This window comes from Melanostigma gelatinosum (assembly GCF_949748355.1).
Source record: "Melanostigma gelatinosum genome assembly, chromosome: 11".
In the NCBI taxonomy this organism is placed as follows: Eukaryota; Metazoa; Chordata; class Actinopteri; order Perciformes; family Zoarcidae; genus Melanostigma; species Melanostigma gelatinosum.
Window position 1 is genome coordinate 8962089 of NC_136644.1, and position 20945 is coordinate 8983033.

At 42.5% G+C, this 20945-nt stretch overlaps 3 protein-coding genes across 3 annotated transcripts in view; 1 reads left to right on the plus strand and 2 right to left on the minus strand.

The window, feature by feature from the left end:
• pax5 (paired box 5) overlaps positions 1 to 7025 on the minus strand; it is a gene marked incomplete at both ends in the record, with an annotated part of 49766 nt that extends 42741 nt beyond the window's left edge. The window contains one exon of the mRNA XM_079279543.1: positions 6980 to 7025. Coding sequence (XP_079135669.1) covers positions 6980 to 7025 — 46 coding nt within the window. The remainder of the gene's footprint in view (positions 1 to 6979) is intronic.
• rpl9 (ribosomal protein L9) overlaps positions 1 to 20945 on the minus strand; it is a 337328-nt gene that overhangs the window by 53585 nt on the left and 262798 nt on the right. The gene's annotated exons all lie outside the window — the stretch shown is intronic.
• zcchc7 (zinc finger, CCHC domain containing 7) overlaps positions 16048 to 20945 on the plus strand; it is a 55772-nt gene continuing 50874 nt past the window's right edge. Inside the window, exons 1-2 of the mRNA XM_079279103.1 lie at positions 16048 to 16098; positions 19133 to 19730. Coding sequence (XP_079135229.1) covers positions 19212 to 19730 — 519 coding nt within the window. The 5' untranslated portion in view covers positions 16048 to 16098; positions 19133 to 19211. The remainder of the gene's footprint in view (positions 16099 to 19132; positions 19731 to 20945) is intronic.

The following is a 20945-nucleotide window of genomic DNA, read 5'->3' on the forward strand; positions in this document are numbered from 1 at the left end:
ATATATATATATATATATATATATATATATATATATATATATATATATATATATATATCAAAATGTATAAATATATATATACATATATCTTAAATAGATGTAGATGAATATCAAAATGTATCTTGCAAAATGCACGTGCTTGTATTATTTCAGCATTATTGAAGACTTTGATGTCCTCCAAGAAAAGATGATTTAGGACCCAAAGCAAGGGTGTTTTTTTGCAGTGTGTAGTGCAGCTGAAAACTACTCCGTTGTTATTATTGCACAAGCACACAGAGTTGTAGGCGTGTGTGTGTGTGTGTGTGGGGGGGGGGGGGGGTTCAGCTCAGGGCAGATGGGATCATGCAGATGAGGAATATAAACGTGTAAACTTACTGTGCATTGCCGCAAACGGGTCGTGCTTACAGTGAATCTCCATCGTTAAGGTGGAGGTCTGCAGAGGCTCCCGGTGCGGTGTAAAGGGGGGTCTTAAAAGAAAAATGCCACCCGGACGCCTCGCTTCAGTCGGCCACTTCACTGACACGCCGCGACCTCCAGTAAATGGAAAGGGACTGCCACTTCCCTTCAGAGAGCGGGTTTAAATTTCTTAACTAATACAAAAAAAAAAAAGTCATCGGTTGGCAACTTGTCACAGGTTGAACTTTGACTCGCACTAATAAAAAAACTAAAATATATTTAAAAATAAAATATATAGAAAATGGGAGTTTTTTTCAGGTGGAAGGGAGAGAACAAATGGCGTCAAAAATCGGAATGAGAGACGGGCTCCCTCCCCATGGGGACGGGACACCGCGCCGGGTCTGCTCTGGCGTCTCCAGAAACCAGAGAAGGGAAACGACAGCGATGGAGCTCATTCCCTCAGCTGCTCGTCCTCACCGAGTCTCCTCAGCCCGAGGGGGGAACAGATTCAAACTTTTGCCAAAAAAATAAAATAAAATATGGAGAGCAAACAAAGTAGCCTCCCTCCCTTTTCTCTTCTTCTCGCTCCGCTGGCTGTGACCCCTGAACTGCATGCGACTCAGCCGATGAAGAGGGGGGGGGGGGGCTGAAGTCTATTACAATATTTAAAAATAAGAAAAAACCCAGTTCAAAAAATAAAAAATATATTCTTTACAAATCCACGGTTGTTTTTTCTTCCAGCTTATTGGCAGCACATTTTTTCTTCTCGTCAGAGATCGTCCTCGGCAGGTCGCCTTCACATTAACACTTGGTAATCTCCCATCAATAACGCGCATGAGAGCGGGTGACTGCTCACATCTTGAAGTCTCATATCCACCGGGGCCAAAAAAGAAGAAAAAAGAAAAAAGAAGAGAAAAGAAAGATAATACAGAATATTGAACAACGGGAAAAGAAAAAAAGAAAATAACTCTCTGGTTTGAGGAAAAAGCTGCTGACTTGTTATCCTGTGAGTGAGAACGAAAGGTAGCTCTTGCTCACTCTGTTATCTCTCCCCCTTTCTCTCTCTCTCTCCCTCTCTCTCTCTCACTCTCTCTCTCCGTGTTGACTGGGACTCTAGGCACAAACGTGTTGGACTCCCGCTTTCTGTGTGAGTTTTGCGTTGGAAAAAGAAAACAACCCTGTTCCCAAAAATTCAAACGCTATCGTTTTCTCCGCGCTCGCGCCAGAAACCACCCCAAAAAAAACGTCCACAATGTTGGTGTGTAAATATTTACATAAACAGGTTTTCCCTCGAACCGCACGGAGAAAAAAAAGCGTCCGGCGCTGCGGGCTTCCAACGGTGGGCAGCACGCCGCGTTTCAGGACCTGCTCTCGTGCGGACAGCGCCCGCGCTCCCAAACCCCTGGAACCCTAACTCACGCGCGCCGGCCCAGCTGCCCGTCACTCACAGCTGCGCCAGCCAATTGCGACACGAGCAATCCCCCCCCCCCCCCCCCCCCACACACACACACCCCGCCATCCCCATCACCGCGAGCCCATAGGTAAAAGCAGGGGGGGGGGGGGGGGCTGGGTGGGATTGGCGGAGCGCGCCGATTGGCTGCTGCGAATCCCGTGGGCCAATGACGCCCTCCGCTTGCATTGTCCGTCCACCAATGGGGAGGCTTCGGGGAAGCGACGCAGGAGGCTCGGGGAGTAAATGATCATATGTTTAATTTCAATTAACGAAGTGAATAAACTAAACGCCTTTATAGCCATTTGCGCTCAATTTATTCATGTCAATATTAAATGGATAATTAATTGAGTATTACTAAAAAAAAAAGAGAGAGAGGCTTAGTTGCAGCAAGGCTTTATAAAAGAGGGGAATGATCATGAACTTAAACAGGAATCGTGCCTCTTTTTATATATATGGAGGCAAAAGAGAGGAAAAGATTACAGAGAAGCCGTTCTTAAAGGGCCACAGCATGTTATGGCATTTTGAGCTTCCTGTTCCTCTCACCGTATATTTGCAGGCCTGCAGAGCTGCCAAGTGTTACAAAAACACCCCTCCTTCAACACAATATCAAGCTCGGGGAGAATCGAGAGACAAACATTGTGAAACATGCATTCCCAGCCATTACCTAATTGATTGCGGATCGCAGACGGATGTTCTAATGAAATGCAATTGGCGAGCTCCGCATCTTCACTCCAAACTGAGAGAGGGAGAGAGAGAGAGAGAGAGAGAGAGAGAGAGAGAGAGAGAGAGAGAGAGAGAGAGAGAGAGGGGGGGGGATTCATTACGTGTTCGTCCCACCTGATTTGAGAGAGCATATCTCAGCCTCGCCCCTGTAATATTAAACACACAAATAGCCTAAAGCATGAGCCAAATTTTTTTTTTTAAGTCTTATTTCCCCTTCTTTCCTGTTTCTCGACATTTAATCATTTAAGGTCCTCTGTGTTTACACCGCACGCACGAGCCCTCATATTAGACACATTAAAGCCATACAGCAGATATATAATCACGCATATACAATAGCCTACCATTAAAGACACCGAATACCGTCCAGGAAGCTGCTCGTTAAAGTGCCTCAGTGAGCAACAACAACACCGCCTCACTCAGTTTTGCAGGTTTATCCTCCAAGGGACTTACATGTTTGCTGTACCTCAAGGCCATGCTGCTGAAAAGGTCAATGTGTGATGTTATTGAGTCAGTTTCATTTACGATTTTGGATTTGTAGATTTCTTGCTTTAAAATATTGTTTTTTCTTTGCATAACATGCAACTTCGACCCCAGGACTGGTAAACTGGTCGTCCTCATAAAACAAATTATTTCGATATTTTGTTTACGCTAGTTATTGTTTTTCTGTTTAAAAATCATATTGTGAGTTTGGGGTTTTGCTCTCTCTCTCTCGCTCTCTCTCTCTCTCTCTCTCTCTCGCTTCAGTGGGGCAGCCGAACCACGAGGGGGCGTTCAACCTTGGGGAAACGTGCCCGAGCGCGTGCACGTAGATAGAATTTTTTTTTTTTAAAGACACACGGGAACTTTTACAATCGAGACACTTGAGTTTAAAGAGTCTTCAAAGCAGTCCAAAGCAGGGGTCAACTAAACTGACCCCAAAAAAGTAAAGCCCTGCAGGCCGGCGCGGGATCATATGTCATTGATTGTGATCTGTTAAATAAACCACTCTGCTTCTCAAACCCCAAATATGGCTTCATACATCTTCGTTGAATCCACATCTCCTGCTTTATAATCCCAACAACGTTAAAATGGTAATCCTCATTCATATTTCACATCTCTTTACTGAGGATTCGTGATTTAGGGCCTCAAATCTGACAGACAGCATTGAGTCTTTGTTTTTTTCATTTTTAAAAACAAACTGACAAAAACCAAAACACAAGCAGAATACAGTGCAGGAATTAAAATATGATATTCAGGCTTGGATCATGGCCCAAAGTCCATGGCCACATCACCATTTAAGACACAAATCAAGGAAAGGGGTTAAAAGCAGACGAAATCCGTTGACTATTTTCTTTATATACAGTATATATATATATATGTATATACTGTATATATATATATATATATGCAATTACAACATACATCTTCCTATATTCACAGTTTTTATTCTACTATTTTTGTATTTTTTCCTTTCCCTTTTTGCATTGATAGTATTTTGCTGCTGTCTCCAAACAGGGACACAAAAGCACAATATCTCAAATACATCCTATCTCGCGTATTTTATTTCAATTTTTTTCAATTTTTGCATGATGCTGGCTCTCCCTCCGCAGCCTGTTTTTTTTATTGATTATTATTTATTGAGATACAGACACGAGCGCTTTCCTCCCCACACAAGAAGTAAACTGAGCCCTTGTCTCTCCGATTTGCAAATTAAATACATAAGCAATTAAAAAATCCCAAAAAAGAACCCAAACACAATCAATCATGTATACAAAGTGTTGTCGCTTTAGGGTTGAAAATGTGGAGGGAAAAAAACTTCCATCAGGGTAGGAAGACTTTAATCCGGGGGTCCAAAGCTATTACCATATTTCATTACCTCTCCAGTGTTGGAGAATGGGAAGGGGGGGCGTATTTTTTTTTGAACATTAGTAAGAATGCGGTTGAGTTGCGATAATCATTTGGAGGCAAATTGGAGGCAATGTTGTTGTTGTTTAAATGCTCCCTTCTTCCCACTTGCCTTCCCTCCATCCACCAAAAGCTCCGGCTGTTTTGCGTCGCTTCTCTCTTTTCCTTTTTTCTTTTTTGCGCCCGAGCCTCGAAACGAAAAAGCAATGAAAAATTAATTGCGCATGTTAACTCCACCAGCTCGTTTATTACACGCCGGCTGACTGTAAACATAATGAGAAAGCTCCCGTATCTCTTCTTAAGTTTTCATTCGCTTATAAATATTATATATATATATAATATATATAGATAAAATGTCGTCTCTAATAAATAAAATATATGAGTGGAGAGAGAGTGAACTGTCTTGGACTTCCCGAGGTGGAACTCCGCTCAGGTGCTCTCTCCCACTCGCAGGCCTGATCAAATGGAGCTACTGGTTATCGTTTGTCTGCATGGAAATGCAAGTAAGGCCATAACATCTCGTCCTGCATGTAGGGCACTTGAGGTCAACACGGAAGCAGGCTGTATGCCATGTGAGGTCTCTGTCTCCCCTCCCTCCCCTCTTACTCGCCTCCTCTGTCCTCCACATCTCTCTCTCTCTGTCTCAGCTTTTCTTGAGGTTTCTGCAACATCAGAAATCTCATTTGGCCCGCGTCTGTCTGTTTGCTAACGTGTGTGAAGCCTGAATAGAGAGGAGGTCTATGAGGAATAAAATTGTATTATTGTAATGGAGGAGGAAGATGGAATTTATTTCCTATAATAAAATCATGAAGGTAAAAGCTCATGTCTCTTTAAGGCCTACAACTCTATTTTTTTCTTGTTAGAAAAATAATAATTCACCATCATCTGCTGCCCCACCACACTCGTCAGACAGGGACTGAAATGGCTGCTCCTCTTATTGGAAAAAAGAGCCGGCGCTTTTACGCACAGCCAACAGGGCGGGAAGAGAGGAGGGTCTCGTCAGATCCAAACGTTCGCTCTCTCCTTTGTACCCCGGGCACGTATATGTTAAAGTGAGAGGAAATGGAGAGGCCGTAGGTATAGGCCCCGGGCCCTAAAGACTTCACAGCCAAAAGGGCCTCCTTTAAACTGATTTCCTCAGTGGTTAAAAGGTTGTTATCCAATTGCTACAAACCCCATTACTTTCACCGTTTACCAGGGGGCAAGGCCCACTCCATAAAAAGACTGCAAAGGGGGCATTATTTGTCGTACACACCATGGGCATTACTTGATGACGTATTCCCACAGAAGGCCGGGCTCGAGCTCATTTATTTCTATTATGGGAGAACACACTTTTTATGTCGCTCCATTGTGAGAATGACCATTAGAAACAGCACCAAAGGCATGTCTGCACTGCACCTCAATTAAAGGTGTTGTTTCACGTATTCGACTTAGTAACAGGCAACCAAGAGCATCACAAAAGCATATTTTTTGCCTTTCTGGAATAAAAGGAATGGCCCTTTGAGACAGGATCACCTGCCCGCCGTTTCTTAATGACAAACGACATTTTATCAATGCAGACGCAGCGGACAGCGATATGAAATGATGTGGTATCCATTGGGTGCCATAACGAGGTCGATGGCCGGATCCATTGCTGTACCAGAGCCCCGCTGTTTTATGAATAGGCCTATGCGAGATGAACCTGTTGAATAAAGTAATGCAGGGAAGAGCCAAAGCGCGGACTCTTTTGGAGAGTTATGTTGGACTAAACCATAGAGCAGCTTTCAACTTTTCCTCCACAAAACACAAACAATAAACTGTACGAGCTTTTAATCCTCAAATGGTCACAGTTCTCATGACACATATTTAATCAAATTCATTTTAAAAAGATGCCCTGAAATATGTGAAAAAAATGTGTGCGTAAGCAATTGCGTGTCCCTGTTTAGCCGTGCCAAACAAACACGCACACACAGATACACAGGCACTGCACAAATCCACAGTGCTTTTCATTATAAGGGCCAGGCAACGTATCAATGTGCCTCTCTCAGACGACGGTGCAGAGACCAACACGAGGATCTGACCTGAACCAGGATGTGGTGCCAACCCAAAACCAACAAGTACAACCACTTTTGTTTCCCATACCAGCTAACAGTGCCAAAAGATAATAGAAATAGAAAATGACAATATAATAATAATAATAATGACTAAATAAAGCTATTACTGGCATCAAATTCACATTTTAAACTATAGCAATATTCTCCAGAAAAGACTTCTCTCCTAAACAGCACAAAGGTTCCCAGTAGCTAATCACCATGACTCCAAAAAACCTTGAGATAAAACATGTTGATAAGTCACGACAACACGCAAAAGTTTCACAAATAAGCATTTCTAATAACTTAGATCGCCACAAATAACGTCCACAACTTATATTTGAAAGTTTCAAATTAGCAAAAAAAATAATACAACAACTAACAAAACATGATTCACTTGTTGTAAAAGATAAGTTCTCTTCATGAAAGTGAAATTGAGCCGGTGCGACCCTACCTGCTCTCCCCAGCCGCAGTGCAGGACTCTTGGGCCCCTGGTCCATGTTGCCCGGAACAGGGGGAGGCGATGAGAGGAGAAAAAAAGGAAAAGAACAAAAAACTTTTTTTCCCAGTGTCTCCCTCTCTTTCTCTCTCTCCCCCTCCCCCTCTCTCTCTCTCTTCCTCTCTCTCCCTCTCTCTCTCTCTCTCTGGCACTGTTTTCTACTCTACCCTTCTCTCTTTTTTCTTCTTTCCTACTTTGGGGGCGAGTTGTAGGTTGAAATAATTCGACCCTTCCGCTCCCTATTGCACTCCCTGCAAGTGCTCAGTCAGCTGCAACTAAACGCTTTAGGTGGAAAAGGGGGGGGGGGGGGGGGGGCGTGAAATGATCACGAGTAAAAGAGCCGCTCTCTCAATGTGCGCTCATGTCCTGTCCTCTTCCTCCCCCGCACGAGCTTGCACACACAAACACGTTCACGTACACAACATAGAAACCTCCACCCATCCCCTGCACGACCCCCCCCCCCTTGCTGGCATCTGTTACCAAGTTCCACTTTACTAAACTTTCCCGCCCCCGCTCTCCCTCTCCTCCCTCTTTTATGTTAGATGCATTTCCTCTGGGACGCACGATAGCTGTGGAGGCAGGTAACATTAAATGTTGTGCGTAATGCCAGTGCTTTGGCTCACAAGCAAAAGTTGCTTGTGAGACGGGTATTTATGTCCATCGTCCTTTCCCCAACAGAGCGTTTACGAGAGTTTCACCAAACTTCTCTCCTCCCCTGCGGGTATTCCACCTGTTACGCACGGCACGGTGCTCTTTACGCATCACGCACGGGCTGAAAGGAGCGGCGGAGCAGGTGCATTACACCTTAAAACTTTCACCGCTCCGCTGTTGGGAGAGTGTAGTCCTCTCCTCCGCACTGCACGTGCACTGTGCGCAAAGTGTTTGGTACAACAACAACAACAACAACAAAAACGGTCCTCCTTCAACACCTGTGGTGAGCTCTTAACATTTGATTTAAATATTCATTTGCCAACTGAAAATGTCCACTCATACTGATACTGGCCGTTTTGTTCTAGTTCACATCGATAACTTTCTTCTCTTGCGGAACAATGACAGTCAGATTTCCTGCACACGTGGTCTTCTTTGGCTCTACCGTTCTGTCAAAGCAAACATCTGAAGAGTTATGAAGACAGTTTGGACCAACTGAGGGAGTTTAGACAGCCTGCACTGCAACACAGGGCCTCTTATCATGAGTCTAAAAACAAGACGGGTAAGCCCTTAAAACAAAAATAACAATAAATATATCACTTTTTCCATATTAAAAGACAAGTGACAAAAGCATGCGAATGTGTGAATATTTGAAGAGACAAAAGCAAAAAAATGATTGCAGAAGTCTCGTCATTGGGAGAGACATTTGAACTTTTGGCCAGTTAGGCGCGAGTAGTGTCCAGCTATACGTTTCAAGAGCGTGACCCGGAAGTGAGAGGCCTCTTTGCCAGATAATATGCCAAAAAACATCTTTGTTTTCCCTGCTGTGATATAAAAGATTCAGCGCACCACAAGATGATAAGGGACCAGGTGTAAGTATATTGTGAAAACGAATAGACAAATGGAAATCTAATTTAGGCCACTAGAGGTGAAGGACAACTGTCCTCCACGTCAGTCATCTCTCAGAAGGTGGGACACCGATATTTAAAAATATATATTTTTAACAGTCCTAACAGTGTTTCGTCTACTACACTCGGTGTAAAAGAAGAAAAAAATGTCTCCTTCCTTCTGTCTCGTGTCAGTCCTCCAGACAGCCGCGGGTCTCAGGGTTCACGCGCAGCCCCCCCTCCCCGAGACAATTGAGTGCGGAACAAAAGCGCGAGACAGCGAACCATTTTGCTCCGCTTGTCGCCTCGCGCCGCAACACCCGCGACCCTGACCTCCGGCTCGCGCCCGTAACATCCAAAACATAAATACTGATGTTTCCACGTGGTGGTTGCGGCTGCGGAGGGGGAAACGAAAAAAGGAGCTCGTGCTCTGACCTTCAGGCGGAGAAACAGCCACCTAAATCTATTCGCCTTTCGAGTCTGCTGTAAGGGATGCTACATCTTACAGCAGGAGGGGATGCAGCCGATGGGAGGGGGTTTGAATCAAACTGTATAATATGGCTGTAATCTATAGCAAACAGCCATATGTATTAGCCTATTATAACCTGTTGATTGCTGAAGTTATTTTGGTGTGTGGCCATTTTTAGAGTTGAAGCTGCTGCAGCCGCAACTAACTCCCGCTCTCTTGGAACAGATCTAGAATCATCGGCAATCTTGTCTCATCCTTATTTAAAAAAATAAAAATAAATGACAGGCCTAAAAGTTCAACCTGTATTGCGTGGCCATGGCGGCGTTTCATAAACGCGCAAACTCACATGAGAGACTGTATACAATTATTTGCTGTTGAGCAATCAATTGCAGACATATCATCATGGTCTGCAAGTTCGAATTTTGCTGATGTGTTGCCAAGCTATAGTGAAGGACAGGAAGAGGAAGACATTCAAAATAAATATGTTTTCATTATGAAGTTGAGACAATTAAAGAGACAAACAATTAATAAAAACCTATTTTAATTACACTTTACCTGATAATTAGTGATATCAATGTGAATAATATAAGTTATTATCAGCCCCGAATTCAGAAATATAACATTTGTATTTTAATTATGTAAAATGTATATTACTCTATTATTAATATTATCATTGTTATCATTATTTGTATACTAATAATTTAATTATTATTACCATTTAAAATAATGTCATTAATAATGTCATATTTTTAAAAATACGTCACATTGTATGAATTTTGTAAGTGTATCTAACAAAACATTAATTTATACATTACTTTTGAGAGGTAATAGGTCGAGTGTATTAAATACTTGACCCCTATATCGATGTATTTATCACACTTATAATATTCTATGTTACTTTATGTCTTCAATCGTTTTTCCAGCCTCCTTTCAGTCGCCTCCCGCAGCCCCGGGGAGGTCTCGCGCCACACTTTCCCTTCTCATTCTCACCCTCAAAGAATTCGCCACAGTTTAGATATTTATCATCACTTGTTTGTTTTTCAGCCCCGTGCTAATTAATGTAATGAATATGAGCTGGGGGGGAGGGGGGAGGGGGGCTGGATCGGTGACCCGCGCTCTGACCGAGCGGAACCGGAAAGAATCGCATTAAAGCGCGAGACAGGCGAGAACTGAAGGGACGATTAGAACAATAAGTAAACACGTAAACACTGGGGGGGGGGCTTTTGTGGCCTCCACCACACCGTTTACATCACGGGGTACAACTGCAGGGAGAGACAGTTGAAAAGGCTTGACTTCACTGTGGTGTAGAAGAGACACAATGGTTTCAGTGTGTTAATGAATAATTACATCTGTTTGTTTTTTATGAGCTCTTGAAGAAATATTCAGAGCCTTCTTTTAAGCAAATACGTGTAGAAAAATACTTACAAGTAAAAGTCATGCCTTCAAAAATCTTACTTTATCATCTTCACACTGTTAAATTATTTCTTGTAGAATTGCCCCCTTTCATCATGTTGTGTTGCATTAAATATATTCTATTATTGTAGACAATATATTGTTGTATTATTATTACCGGTGCATTAAGATGTAAGCAGCATTTATTTATGTAGCATGCTTCAAAGTGCGTCTACTGCTGGATTTAATCTGAATATTTTTTTTAGTTACAAACTAAATCATATGTTTTTTATGCAAAACTATTTGTGCAAAAGGAACTATAACTTTCAGATAAATGGAGTAAAAAGTTCAATATTTACCTCTGAATTGTGCTAGCAGAAAATCTGGACACCCAGGTAAAGTTAGAAGTACTTCAAATCTGTTGTGCTCTACTGCTCATACACTTATTTTAACTGATAGTGTCTATTCTCATCTCTTTGTAAATGTTAATTATACGATTTTACTTCAACACCAACCCCATGCATATATTTGGTAGCACTTTTCGAAGGAAAAGCTTGGTTTTGGATATTAATTCATGATATCTCATTTATATAAATCAGCTTGGCTTAAAAGAGAGTACTATTTGCTCTTGCCAAATTGGAACATTGAAACAATTTACCCACCAATATTTAATTTTCAAATCTCACAAGACTCACCAATAATCCCACTCCTTTGATTTTGCTTTTTTATTGTCATTTATCTCTGGATAATTCAGTTTTTGAGGTTATTGCGTTCACCGCCATCGGGTCTCCTTCACATTCTGTGCTATAAAAGCTTTTATTGTGAAGCACTATACATTTGGGAGTAGACCTTCACTACCTAACCTATTTACTTACCCAACTCCACATTTTAATGTTCCTAACACTTTGGCTCATATTTCAGTACACTAAAACAGAAAAACTTGCACTAATACACTTTGATGGTGTGGGTGTGTGTGCGCGTGTGTGTGTGTGTGTGTGTGTGTGTGTGTGTGTGTGCATGTACCAGGGCCGCAGTGCTGATTGACCTCTATATCCCTGGGATTTAATTCAGAGTGGCACTTCACTGAGGTGACACAAGGCTCCTGCTCTCACAGTCACCGGCGCCCGGGTGTTCCTGTGACTACAGAGGCTGCGGCTTCAGGGCCAAAGGGCGGATTGAGAAATGGGACGCATTATTTGTCCATGAAACATTATGTGACACAACATGACACCGGGGCCATTTGTATGTAAAAGGTAAACATTTCAGCGTGACGATTGGACAAGAGGGGACAAGGCTCCTGTCAATGTGGTTTTTATACTCATGGCTGAGAGAGAGAGAGAGAGAGAGAGAGAATGGTGGAATCGTGTGGCGACGTGTGTGTGTGTACGTACAGCTTCTGTTCACAAATGTAATCCCCATAGACACAAGTCACTTGGTCCGGTCTGAAAAGGTGTCGTCAGGCTTGTTCTAGTCTTTTCCTGCTGAAAGCACCGACTGTTGAGCACAGAGCTCCACAAAAAAGTGTTTTCCTGGTGTGTGTGTGTGTGTGTGTGTGTGGCGGGGTATCTCACCTGTACTGGCAATTAATTAGATTTTGAAAAAGTGGGACTGTCAGATACGACTGTCAGACACTGCAGCAGAGGCCAATAACAAGAGATTTTTTAAACAGCAGTCTAAAATCTACTGACCACAAAAGTACACACAGCACACGGCTGTTTTTTTTCTGTTGATGATATACTGTACACCATGAGGCAATATCAACTGTTCAACTGTCAAGCCATTGTAGGTAGTGTTGTAAACCAATGAGCAGGATTGTTCAATAGAAATATTGGATTTTTATATGATTTTTGCATCCATGTGATGACGCACTTTGGTGTTGACTTTGGTGGATTAGTCTAAATAACCACATGTATCTGATTATTTTATCCAAAAAGAGTTTTGCACTATACGTCCCACCGCTCATGTGAAGCATTTTTAAAAGGCCTGAATTGTACACATTACATCCCAAGAAAAAAAAGCTACATTAAAAAAATGTCAGAATTTTTTGTTTTGTTGTTGTTGATTTCCGACAATGTATTTGCAAAGTAATTCCCTGTCAGCTCTGTAGAGTATACTACCTAATAAAGTAGATATATTTAAAAATAGATAAATAAAAAACTCATGAACATACTGCTTATCCATCGTTGCAGTGTCAAAGCTCCTGGTGTCGACTATAGGGGCCAAGCGATCACATACATTTCATTATTTGAAAATGACTGAGAAACCAAAGAAACATTCTGTTACAGAAGTTGTGACAAGCCATCAATCCCCTCCAGCTGTGTTCTATCACTTCCTGCATGTGAGCTCTGCCACTGATTAGCACCATGCTCTACTTGGCATATTAACTCCAGAATCGACTGAATCTCTCTAATACGCCAGTGGTTTCATATCCTGCAGGGCTATTTGATGCTGTGATATTTATTAATTCATTAAAAAAAAATAAAATGCAGATGCTAATGCGACTGAAAGGATCAAACTCTCACTGATACAACAGAGTGTGTGTGTGCTGCGGTGGAAGAGAATGCTGTACATGTGGTGGGTGTGAATGACTCCGGCACAGAGGGCCCCATATGGGTGATGCATGGGAGCCATTTTTGTTCAGAAGCGCTGATCCAGGGCGAGTCTTTTTTTTTGTATTTTTTTTTTGAGGGAATTCCTCCTGCATGGCTGCTTTGATAGAGGCAGGCTGGTTGTATTTACATACATATAGTAACAAGGAAGCCTGCGCCAACGGAAGAAGAGGAAGACCCTTTTCTTTTTTCAGAACTGAAACAAGCTGATGCAACCAGCTACGGTTGGAGTCTGTCCGTCGCTTTACACATGAGTTATTGGGCTGCAACTGACTTATTATTTTGGTTTTTGATCAATCTACTGACTAGTTTCTCAATGAATCAATTGTGTGCTCCAAATAGCAAAATAATGACAATAAAAATGCACATTACATATTCCCAAAGCCCATGGTGTCTTAAAATGTTTTTGTTTTTTTGTCGGACCAACCATCCAAAAGCCTAAAACATTTAGTGTACTATCAAAGAGAACAAAGAAAACCAGAAAATACTCATTTTCTGTTGCTCAACTATTAGATGAGTCGTCTAATTGTTTCAACTGTACCTATTTCCCAAACAACTGTACTGGGCTTTGGTCATTTCTAAAGATGCGCCTCAGAAATCACCAAAGAAAACAATGCCTTGTGCTGCATTCTTAGCACAGCTTCTCCAAAATCCTTTTTGCATGCTTCATCAAAAGGACTAAACCGAAGCAATAGCAGCGTTCAGGACACAGTTTCGGTCTTCAGACAAGTATACGTTCGTACACAAATGACCATCACTTTGCAGAATATTGCCAATACACGGGAGCAGCAGACGTAAATCCCGTTTTTGATCAAGCGCCAGTTCGAAGAAGCGTTGGCCGCGGCGTCTGGCTCCAAAAGAGAGCAGGATACAGACGCCATCAAACGATAGCAATGACATGCTTCTTTTAACTCCTTCTCCTCAATAAAGATCATTGGCCAGGCAGAACCGTCCCTCCTGGAATGCTTGATTGGTAAATCAGGGGGACTTTAAACCCCCTAGTCCAGGACACTCCATCCATCTTCAACAAGCCAGTGGTCTGGACTCTCAGAGATGAACCGCTGAACCAGATGCCTCCATTCAGTCAGGCATCCTCTACCTTTCTTTTAAAATAATAATAGTAAATACCGTTGAATGCATGGAACCCAAAATCAGGCAGCCGCATCACAATTTCACCGAGGCAGTGAGGCATCCCAAAACCTGCATCCAATTTAGCAAGATATGGGGAGCAGAGGAGGCAGAGGGCCCCCATATGCGCTTCCCAAAAACAAAACAGATGCAGGATATTAAGTGTGTGTGTGTGTGTCAGATGTATACAAGAGGTGATAGTGCTGAGGCATGAGGTGCAGCCTAACCTTTTCGGAGGGAAACAATCCAACTCTGTGATGGCCTTTTCCTGTGTTGACACGCATGGAGAACCCCTTGAAATCAGATGGCATTCACCCTCTGATTCCCTATCACATATGCCATTCGCTCGCCGCTACGATAACGCCGATGCCTGTAGTTGGATATACATAGTTCACAATTACTCTCACGATACGGAAGGGAGGGAAAAGATGGATGTTAATGTTCACGAGAGCCAGGATGGCATAATTCTGCAGCATTCTGCGCGTTATAAATATGACTGATGGCGATAGCCAGTCTGTTGAATTACATTTACATATAGATTTACATTCCCATCAACATGTAAGGCATGGACCTGCAGGCACAGGCCTGCAGGTCCATAGTCGCTCAAACATGCGTGCACGCACGTGCCCACATTCTGATATTTCATAGCTAATATTTGTGCCTCATTGAGGAAGGTGAAACCGCCCTTACATCCATCAGAATGACAATAGTATGTAGTGAAACACGGTGTAGGGCCCTGCCGGATCTTTTGTCTGCAGAATGAGATACGATGCCTCTGAAGTAAAGCAGCCCAGTCTACAAAATCCACGTCAACTTGAATAATGACATTTTATAATTCATGTTTCACAATAATGTAGTTTCGTAATATCGTAATATTTTGCATAACAGAACAGATCATTCAGATCCCCTGTTTTTTTTATTTTGCAAGTGTGTTTGGGGCCTTTTATTAGATGGGCGCAGTAAATAGAGCTGACAGGAAATGTGATACAACAGTGACAAAAATGTAGATTGTAATACATTTGCATGACAGAATATCAGATTACCCGATGATGCCATGAGGGATTGTGACCGCCCCATCCTCTGGTCTAAACAAACAGGCCCAAATTAATTTCTTGTCTTCACAGATTTTGGTAATTTTATGGGAAAATATTTTTATATGAAACTGTTAATCCTATACATTTAGAATAACTCCACATCACAGCAAAATGGCATGCTCCTATATCGTATATTCTTATAGCATCACAATCTGGATAGGGGATAAAACCAGATGTACAAGTATAGTGTATAGAAACACTGTCATTGACCCTGGAATGTAATGCGTTATTTAAAAGATTGGCTTCACGTTTGGGGGTTTGATTTAAGTATTACTAACAGCATATACGGTTTTTTTTATGGTCCCCATAAGTCTTTTTTATTGACTTCTTATTAGCTCTTCATACCACTCAGACTAGACAGATGGAAACACGTTTGTACAACAGACTGACATAACTGAAATAACATCACAGATTACATCAACAATTTTACAATTGCTAGGCCAAGAAACAAAAAATAAATACTTAAAAAGTGTTAAAATCATATTCAAACTGTTTCTGGTGCCTCTGCTGGGATGAGGTTTATGGTTTTCAGTGGGTCCTTTAACTCGTGTCCTCAGTATTTCTAAAATCAGGACACATTTTCAAACGTTGGTGCTTGGATTTCCTGAAACATAGAAGAATCTCTCCGGTCCAACAATTCAAACTCTAATCTGACAATCTATAGTTGTTCGTTTCTTACTGACGCTCTGTGGTTGCCACCATTGGTCAATGTAGTCTCCAGCAGTACGGAGTGAAACGTTACGGTCGGCCAACATATTTTCCCCTGACAAACCCGGAAGTTGTTTGTCCGTCACCCTCTGGAAGTGCGCCCCCGATTCTTGTAACCTCTCCGTATTGTTGGATAAAGGTGAGCTCGTGGTTACTGACATTACATATGAAACATGTATAGTTGTGCCTTTCAATAGGAGGCCTTTATTTCCATGCATGTGTTTTCTTTCATGCGTGTTTGAGACTGAAATGCTTCCTTGTTTACATCCTACCCGGCTGCTCTGCTGCATAAAAACACGTGGACGGACAGGAGGGACACATGCTAAGGTTAACTGTCGACACGTGGAAGTAACTAGAAATAGCCCCTTCTTATCGACAGTTTTTTGGAGGCCTTTGTGTTTTTGGGTACAGTTAAACGTTAGCTAGTCATTCAGCAGTTGCTTCTTACCGGGCTAACGTGTGCCTCAGTCCATATGCTAGCTCGTTAGCGTAGAGCTAGCCGGGGCTAACACCATGCTAACGTTTGCACAGTTAAAGTGCGTAGTTATTTATAAAACTACGCCAGATTTCTACTGTCATTGTAGTGTTATTAGTCCTTAGCTGTGTGCTCGATACTCATTCTCTCACTTTACAACGCGTGTGTGTTCCCCAGAACATCAAAACACCATGGCAACCAACACCATCAAATCAGTGAATTTATATATTACATTTCCACGTTACCCCTCCTAAAATCGTTACAAACGCACTGACTAAACACCGGGGATTGTTAGATATTATTCAAATAAAATGCTTTCAATTTTACTTGAAAGTACTGACAGCAATATGTGCTTTCATTATCAAAAGTACTTATTAAGCTGAATATCCCTCATTATATTGTTTTATAGCATTATTGATGCTGTTGGTCGAGCTCGAACAAATTTCCGCTGCTAACGTTATGTCTACTTTTGGGTAGTTACATCTATTACAGTATAGCGTATTTTCAAAGATGATGCGTGTATAATCTTAATCTACAAAGTAAAAAAGTACAAATTCTCCCTCTGAAATATTGTGGAATAGAAGTATGAAGTAGCATGCAATGAAAATACTCCAGTAAAGTACCTCAGAATTGTACTTCAAGGTCCTTCACACATGCAGATTAGGTCGGTGGTTGTAGTTATTCTGCTTGATTGGACATCTGCTGAGGTTGATGCCGGCCAGAGCTATGATGTGAATGTGATTTCACAGCTGACACTTTGACTTTTCCAAAGGTACTGTCCCGTTACATATCAATCCCACAAATATTCGCTCCATCTCCCGGTCACTTCTATTAAAAGCTGAACGACAGACAGATTGAAGCATATGTCTCACTGTGTTCAATGCGAAAGTTCAACTTTGACCAAGCAGATGTGCTTTGTTGGCCAATAGTTTGGTGCTCTGATTTTCTCTGGTGAAGGTGAGAGTTGTTCCACCTTAACAGATGCAACAAAGCTACCGGGAGAGTCAGTAAGATGTCAGCAGTATACAGTCCGTATGTACCCCTCACAGTCCTGTGCTGAGCTTTAATAAGGCAGAATAAGTGAACACACCTGTGCCCGGGGACCACGGCTGTGCTGGGGCTTTATGTTCGGCCACTGTAAGACACAGTCGGTCATTTGTCGGCTCCAGGTCTCTGTGCGACAAACTTCAAAACTGTCGCTCTCCCTCACCAGCCGGTAAGATCCTTCTTCGTTCTGTCCCTTTAATCCCCGGCGGCTGGCTTGTGACCGCGTAGCGTGGCGTTTCTGCGGTGTGTGCGGTCCGGGAGCCAATCATCTCCAGCCATCATGGCACAGACACGCAGGACTGGACAGAGCAATGGGCCGGTGCCCCTTTCTGTCCAGTGTGTGTGAGAGAGAGAGAGAGAGTTAGGGAGACAGAGATTGGGTAAAATTAGCAACACAGTGTGTGTTTTAAAGAGTGTACAAAGAAGATATTTTCATTAAAACATTGACAGTGGGGCCCTCGATTATGTGTCGTTAAAATGTTTGTTGTTGACAGCGTCGCATCACAGGTAATAAACCTGGATCCAAACTGTTTCTTACCACCAAAGCTGTGATGAAACGGTTAAAAATAAATCTCAGAGTGCAGCTGATCCATGCTCTCTCTCAGCTTTGTTAACCAGTCCCAATGGATTTCAGAACAAGACCAAAGTCTGTGCCCTCCCTGTGATTGACGCCGGCCTGTGTTCACTTATTCCTCAGTGCTGTAGATAATCATTTATATCACTTTGTTTGCATGGGATGGATAGCTTACACATGAAAAGATTAACAAGCAATTTTGGTAATAATGTACCCGTTGGTTATCCTGAATTGGTATTGGTGAATTGGCCGTCAGCCAGATAGTTGTCAAATGCATTCAGAGAGTGGCGAATATAAATTAACTATACACCGATTTTAAACCGAGACAATGAAAGCAAACAGTAGCATTTTAATAGTTATAAAGAATGATAATTAGTTGCCTTGAGTGATTTATACTTTGGGTAATGGTTGACTTGACAATAATATCAGGTTTGAATGATTTAAAAGTAAACTGTAATATTCAAAAGACTATTTTTTTTTATTCCTAAGCACAGTTTTAATACAGTATTGAACTATTCGCACGGGACTAGTTTTACCTGGGGAGCTGTCCGTAATTTTACTCTTTTTAATTTTGCAACATTCCCGGTGAAGAATTATAGAAGCTTTAACAGCATCTTTGGTGCAAATTCAGGCAGTTCATCTCGCTAAACGACATGGAGACGGATTCATACGGGCGCCGGAGTAAGAGATCTTTGGGAGTACTCATAATCACAATAATAATATTTATATTATTAGATATAAGTATTATATAGTATAACATTTTAAATGCAAGCAGATGTTACGTGACGTCTTGACATAATATCTGAGGTATGACAGTAAATTCAAGTCAAATATAGGCTGTACTCACTCCATCCGAATGCGTTGGACGAAACACATTCGTGTGGGGGGGGGGGGGGTCCTAAATCACATGAGGTCTCCCGGTAATACTAGTCCTGTGCAAAAACGGCTATGGACAATATTATTGCACATTGCATTTGTGCTATCATTGTTATGTTACTTTAGATTGGAGTTGTGATGGCTTGCGAGGCCTACAATAACTCCTCTTGGTTTTTTAAATTTGTTTTTGTATCCCTGCAGGCCGCTTCATCTCCTTCTCCCCAGGTGGGTGTGAACGTTGGTACGGTGTGCGCGTGGGGCTCGAGTATACTTTGTGGCGATGTACTGTACGTACCAGGATCGGAAGGAGTTGGAGGACGATCTCTACCAAGATGATGAAGGGGACTCTGATGGGTCGGAGGCCAACAGCGAGCTGGAGTTCCACCTCTACAGCCAGCTCCACTACTCCTCTAACGCCAGGGTGCTGGAGGAGCAGGAGGACGGGGCAGAGAAGGCGGAGGGCCAGGACAGCCTGCAGCCTGAGGGTCCAGAGAAGACTGTAGATGTGGACGGAGAACGGGAACATACTGGAGAAAGTAGGCCTCCGTCACCCGATTTGAGCAAATCACTGCAGTACCTGCAGAAAAAGGAGACGAAGAAGCGAGAGAAACTCGATAACCAGAAGACGGGGAACCCTAAAAGTCAGAGGTCGTCTTCATCATTTATTGAGGAGGTCATCGTGATCGACTCCAGCCCTGACGTCATCTCCATCTCCGAGGATGACACTGATGATGAAGGCGTCTGCAACTTAAAGGGCCGAAGCTTACGCCGGCTGCGGACTTCCACCCTGGCCCAACAGGTACAGAGCTAAGAGTGAGATGCTGTGTGTGTGTGTGTGTGTGTTTGCTTGTGTAGAAGAAAGACATTTAGCAACATTGCTATCGCTAGCAGCCTGGCTACTGTCCAAAGCAAGAAACAACCCTAAGAATCACAATTTGACCTAGAAACCCAGGAGTTTGCGACCCAGAGGCTGACAGAATTGCACAGTGAAAGCGGGGCCCGTCGGGAACCACTCTCAACGATGATTGCATCATTATTCTTTCGCCATTGCATTGTGCAATCAACATTTACTTCATCGGGATGAATGAAAGCAAAACATGTGTCTGTTGCCCTCTAACATTGGTGGCAGATCTAGTCTACCACTCACAATCCCTGAAAGCAATCCCAGATTTGAGCTCAGCCAGCTGTTGATCTTGCCGTTGATAATGACAATTTACGCTAAGCTAATTTTGTCAGCTGTAGCTAGCTAACAAGCTAACATTAGCTCCATGGGTTGATTTGAAATGCTGTTTCCAGCTGACTTTTGAGAATCCTGTAAAAGATATCTTATACATGTACCGGTACTACACTGCTACATACATTTGCCATGAAAAAGTATTTGCCCATTCCGGATTCTATATATATTTCTATTCTGTAGATATTTATTAAATTTTTTTGTGAATTTGTCACACTTTTAGATCTTTAAAAGTTAAAAACAACCTGTGTAAACGCAAAATACGGAATGCACCAGAACAGAACTCAGCTGTGTCTGCATATGTGCGTCCACACTTCAGTGTGACCTGCCTGATCAGGTAGTGAGCGGATATATTTCGTGGTCAAAGGAGCGGCTGTAAAGCGGTGGATGGAAGCTGATGCAGGACCCGTGTTTGATAAATTGACAGGATCGTGCCCTCATGCTGTGTTGACCCAATGTTTCCCCTCTCGTTTCCTTTACTGAATTCACAGGACTGTTTGCTGTTTTGTCAAGCTGCTGTCCAGTGGCCAGTTTCCGCCAGCTGATTGTTTGCTGTTGAGCCACAGCAGTCAGTGAAGCATGTAGCAATGCTAGTAAATGACTCGCTGCTGCGGCGGAGCGTTGCCCAAAAGTTTACCTCTGGCGGAATTTTGTGATGTTTAACAAAGGCCTAAATTATTTCCCACGGAAAGAAATTTAAGAGAATTGCAGTGTTTTCTTGATTTTTCCTTTACTATAAATTCAAAGTGGGTTGATCGGTTCAGTAAAGCATGCATAATG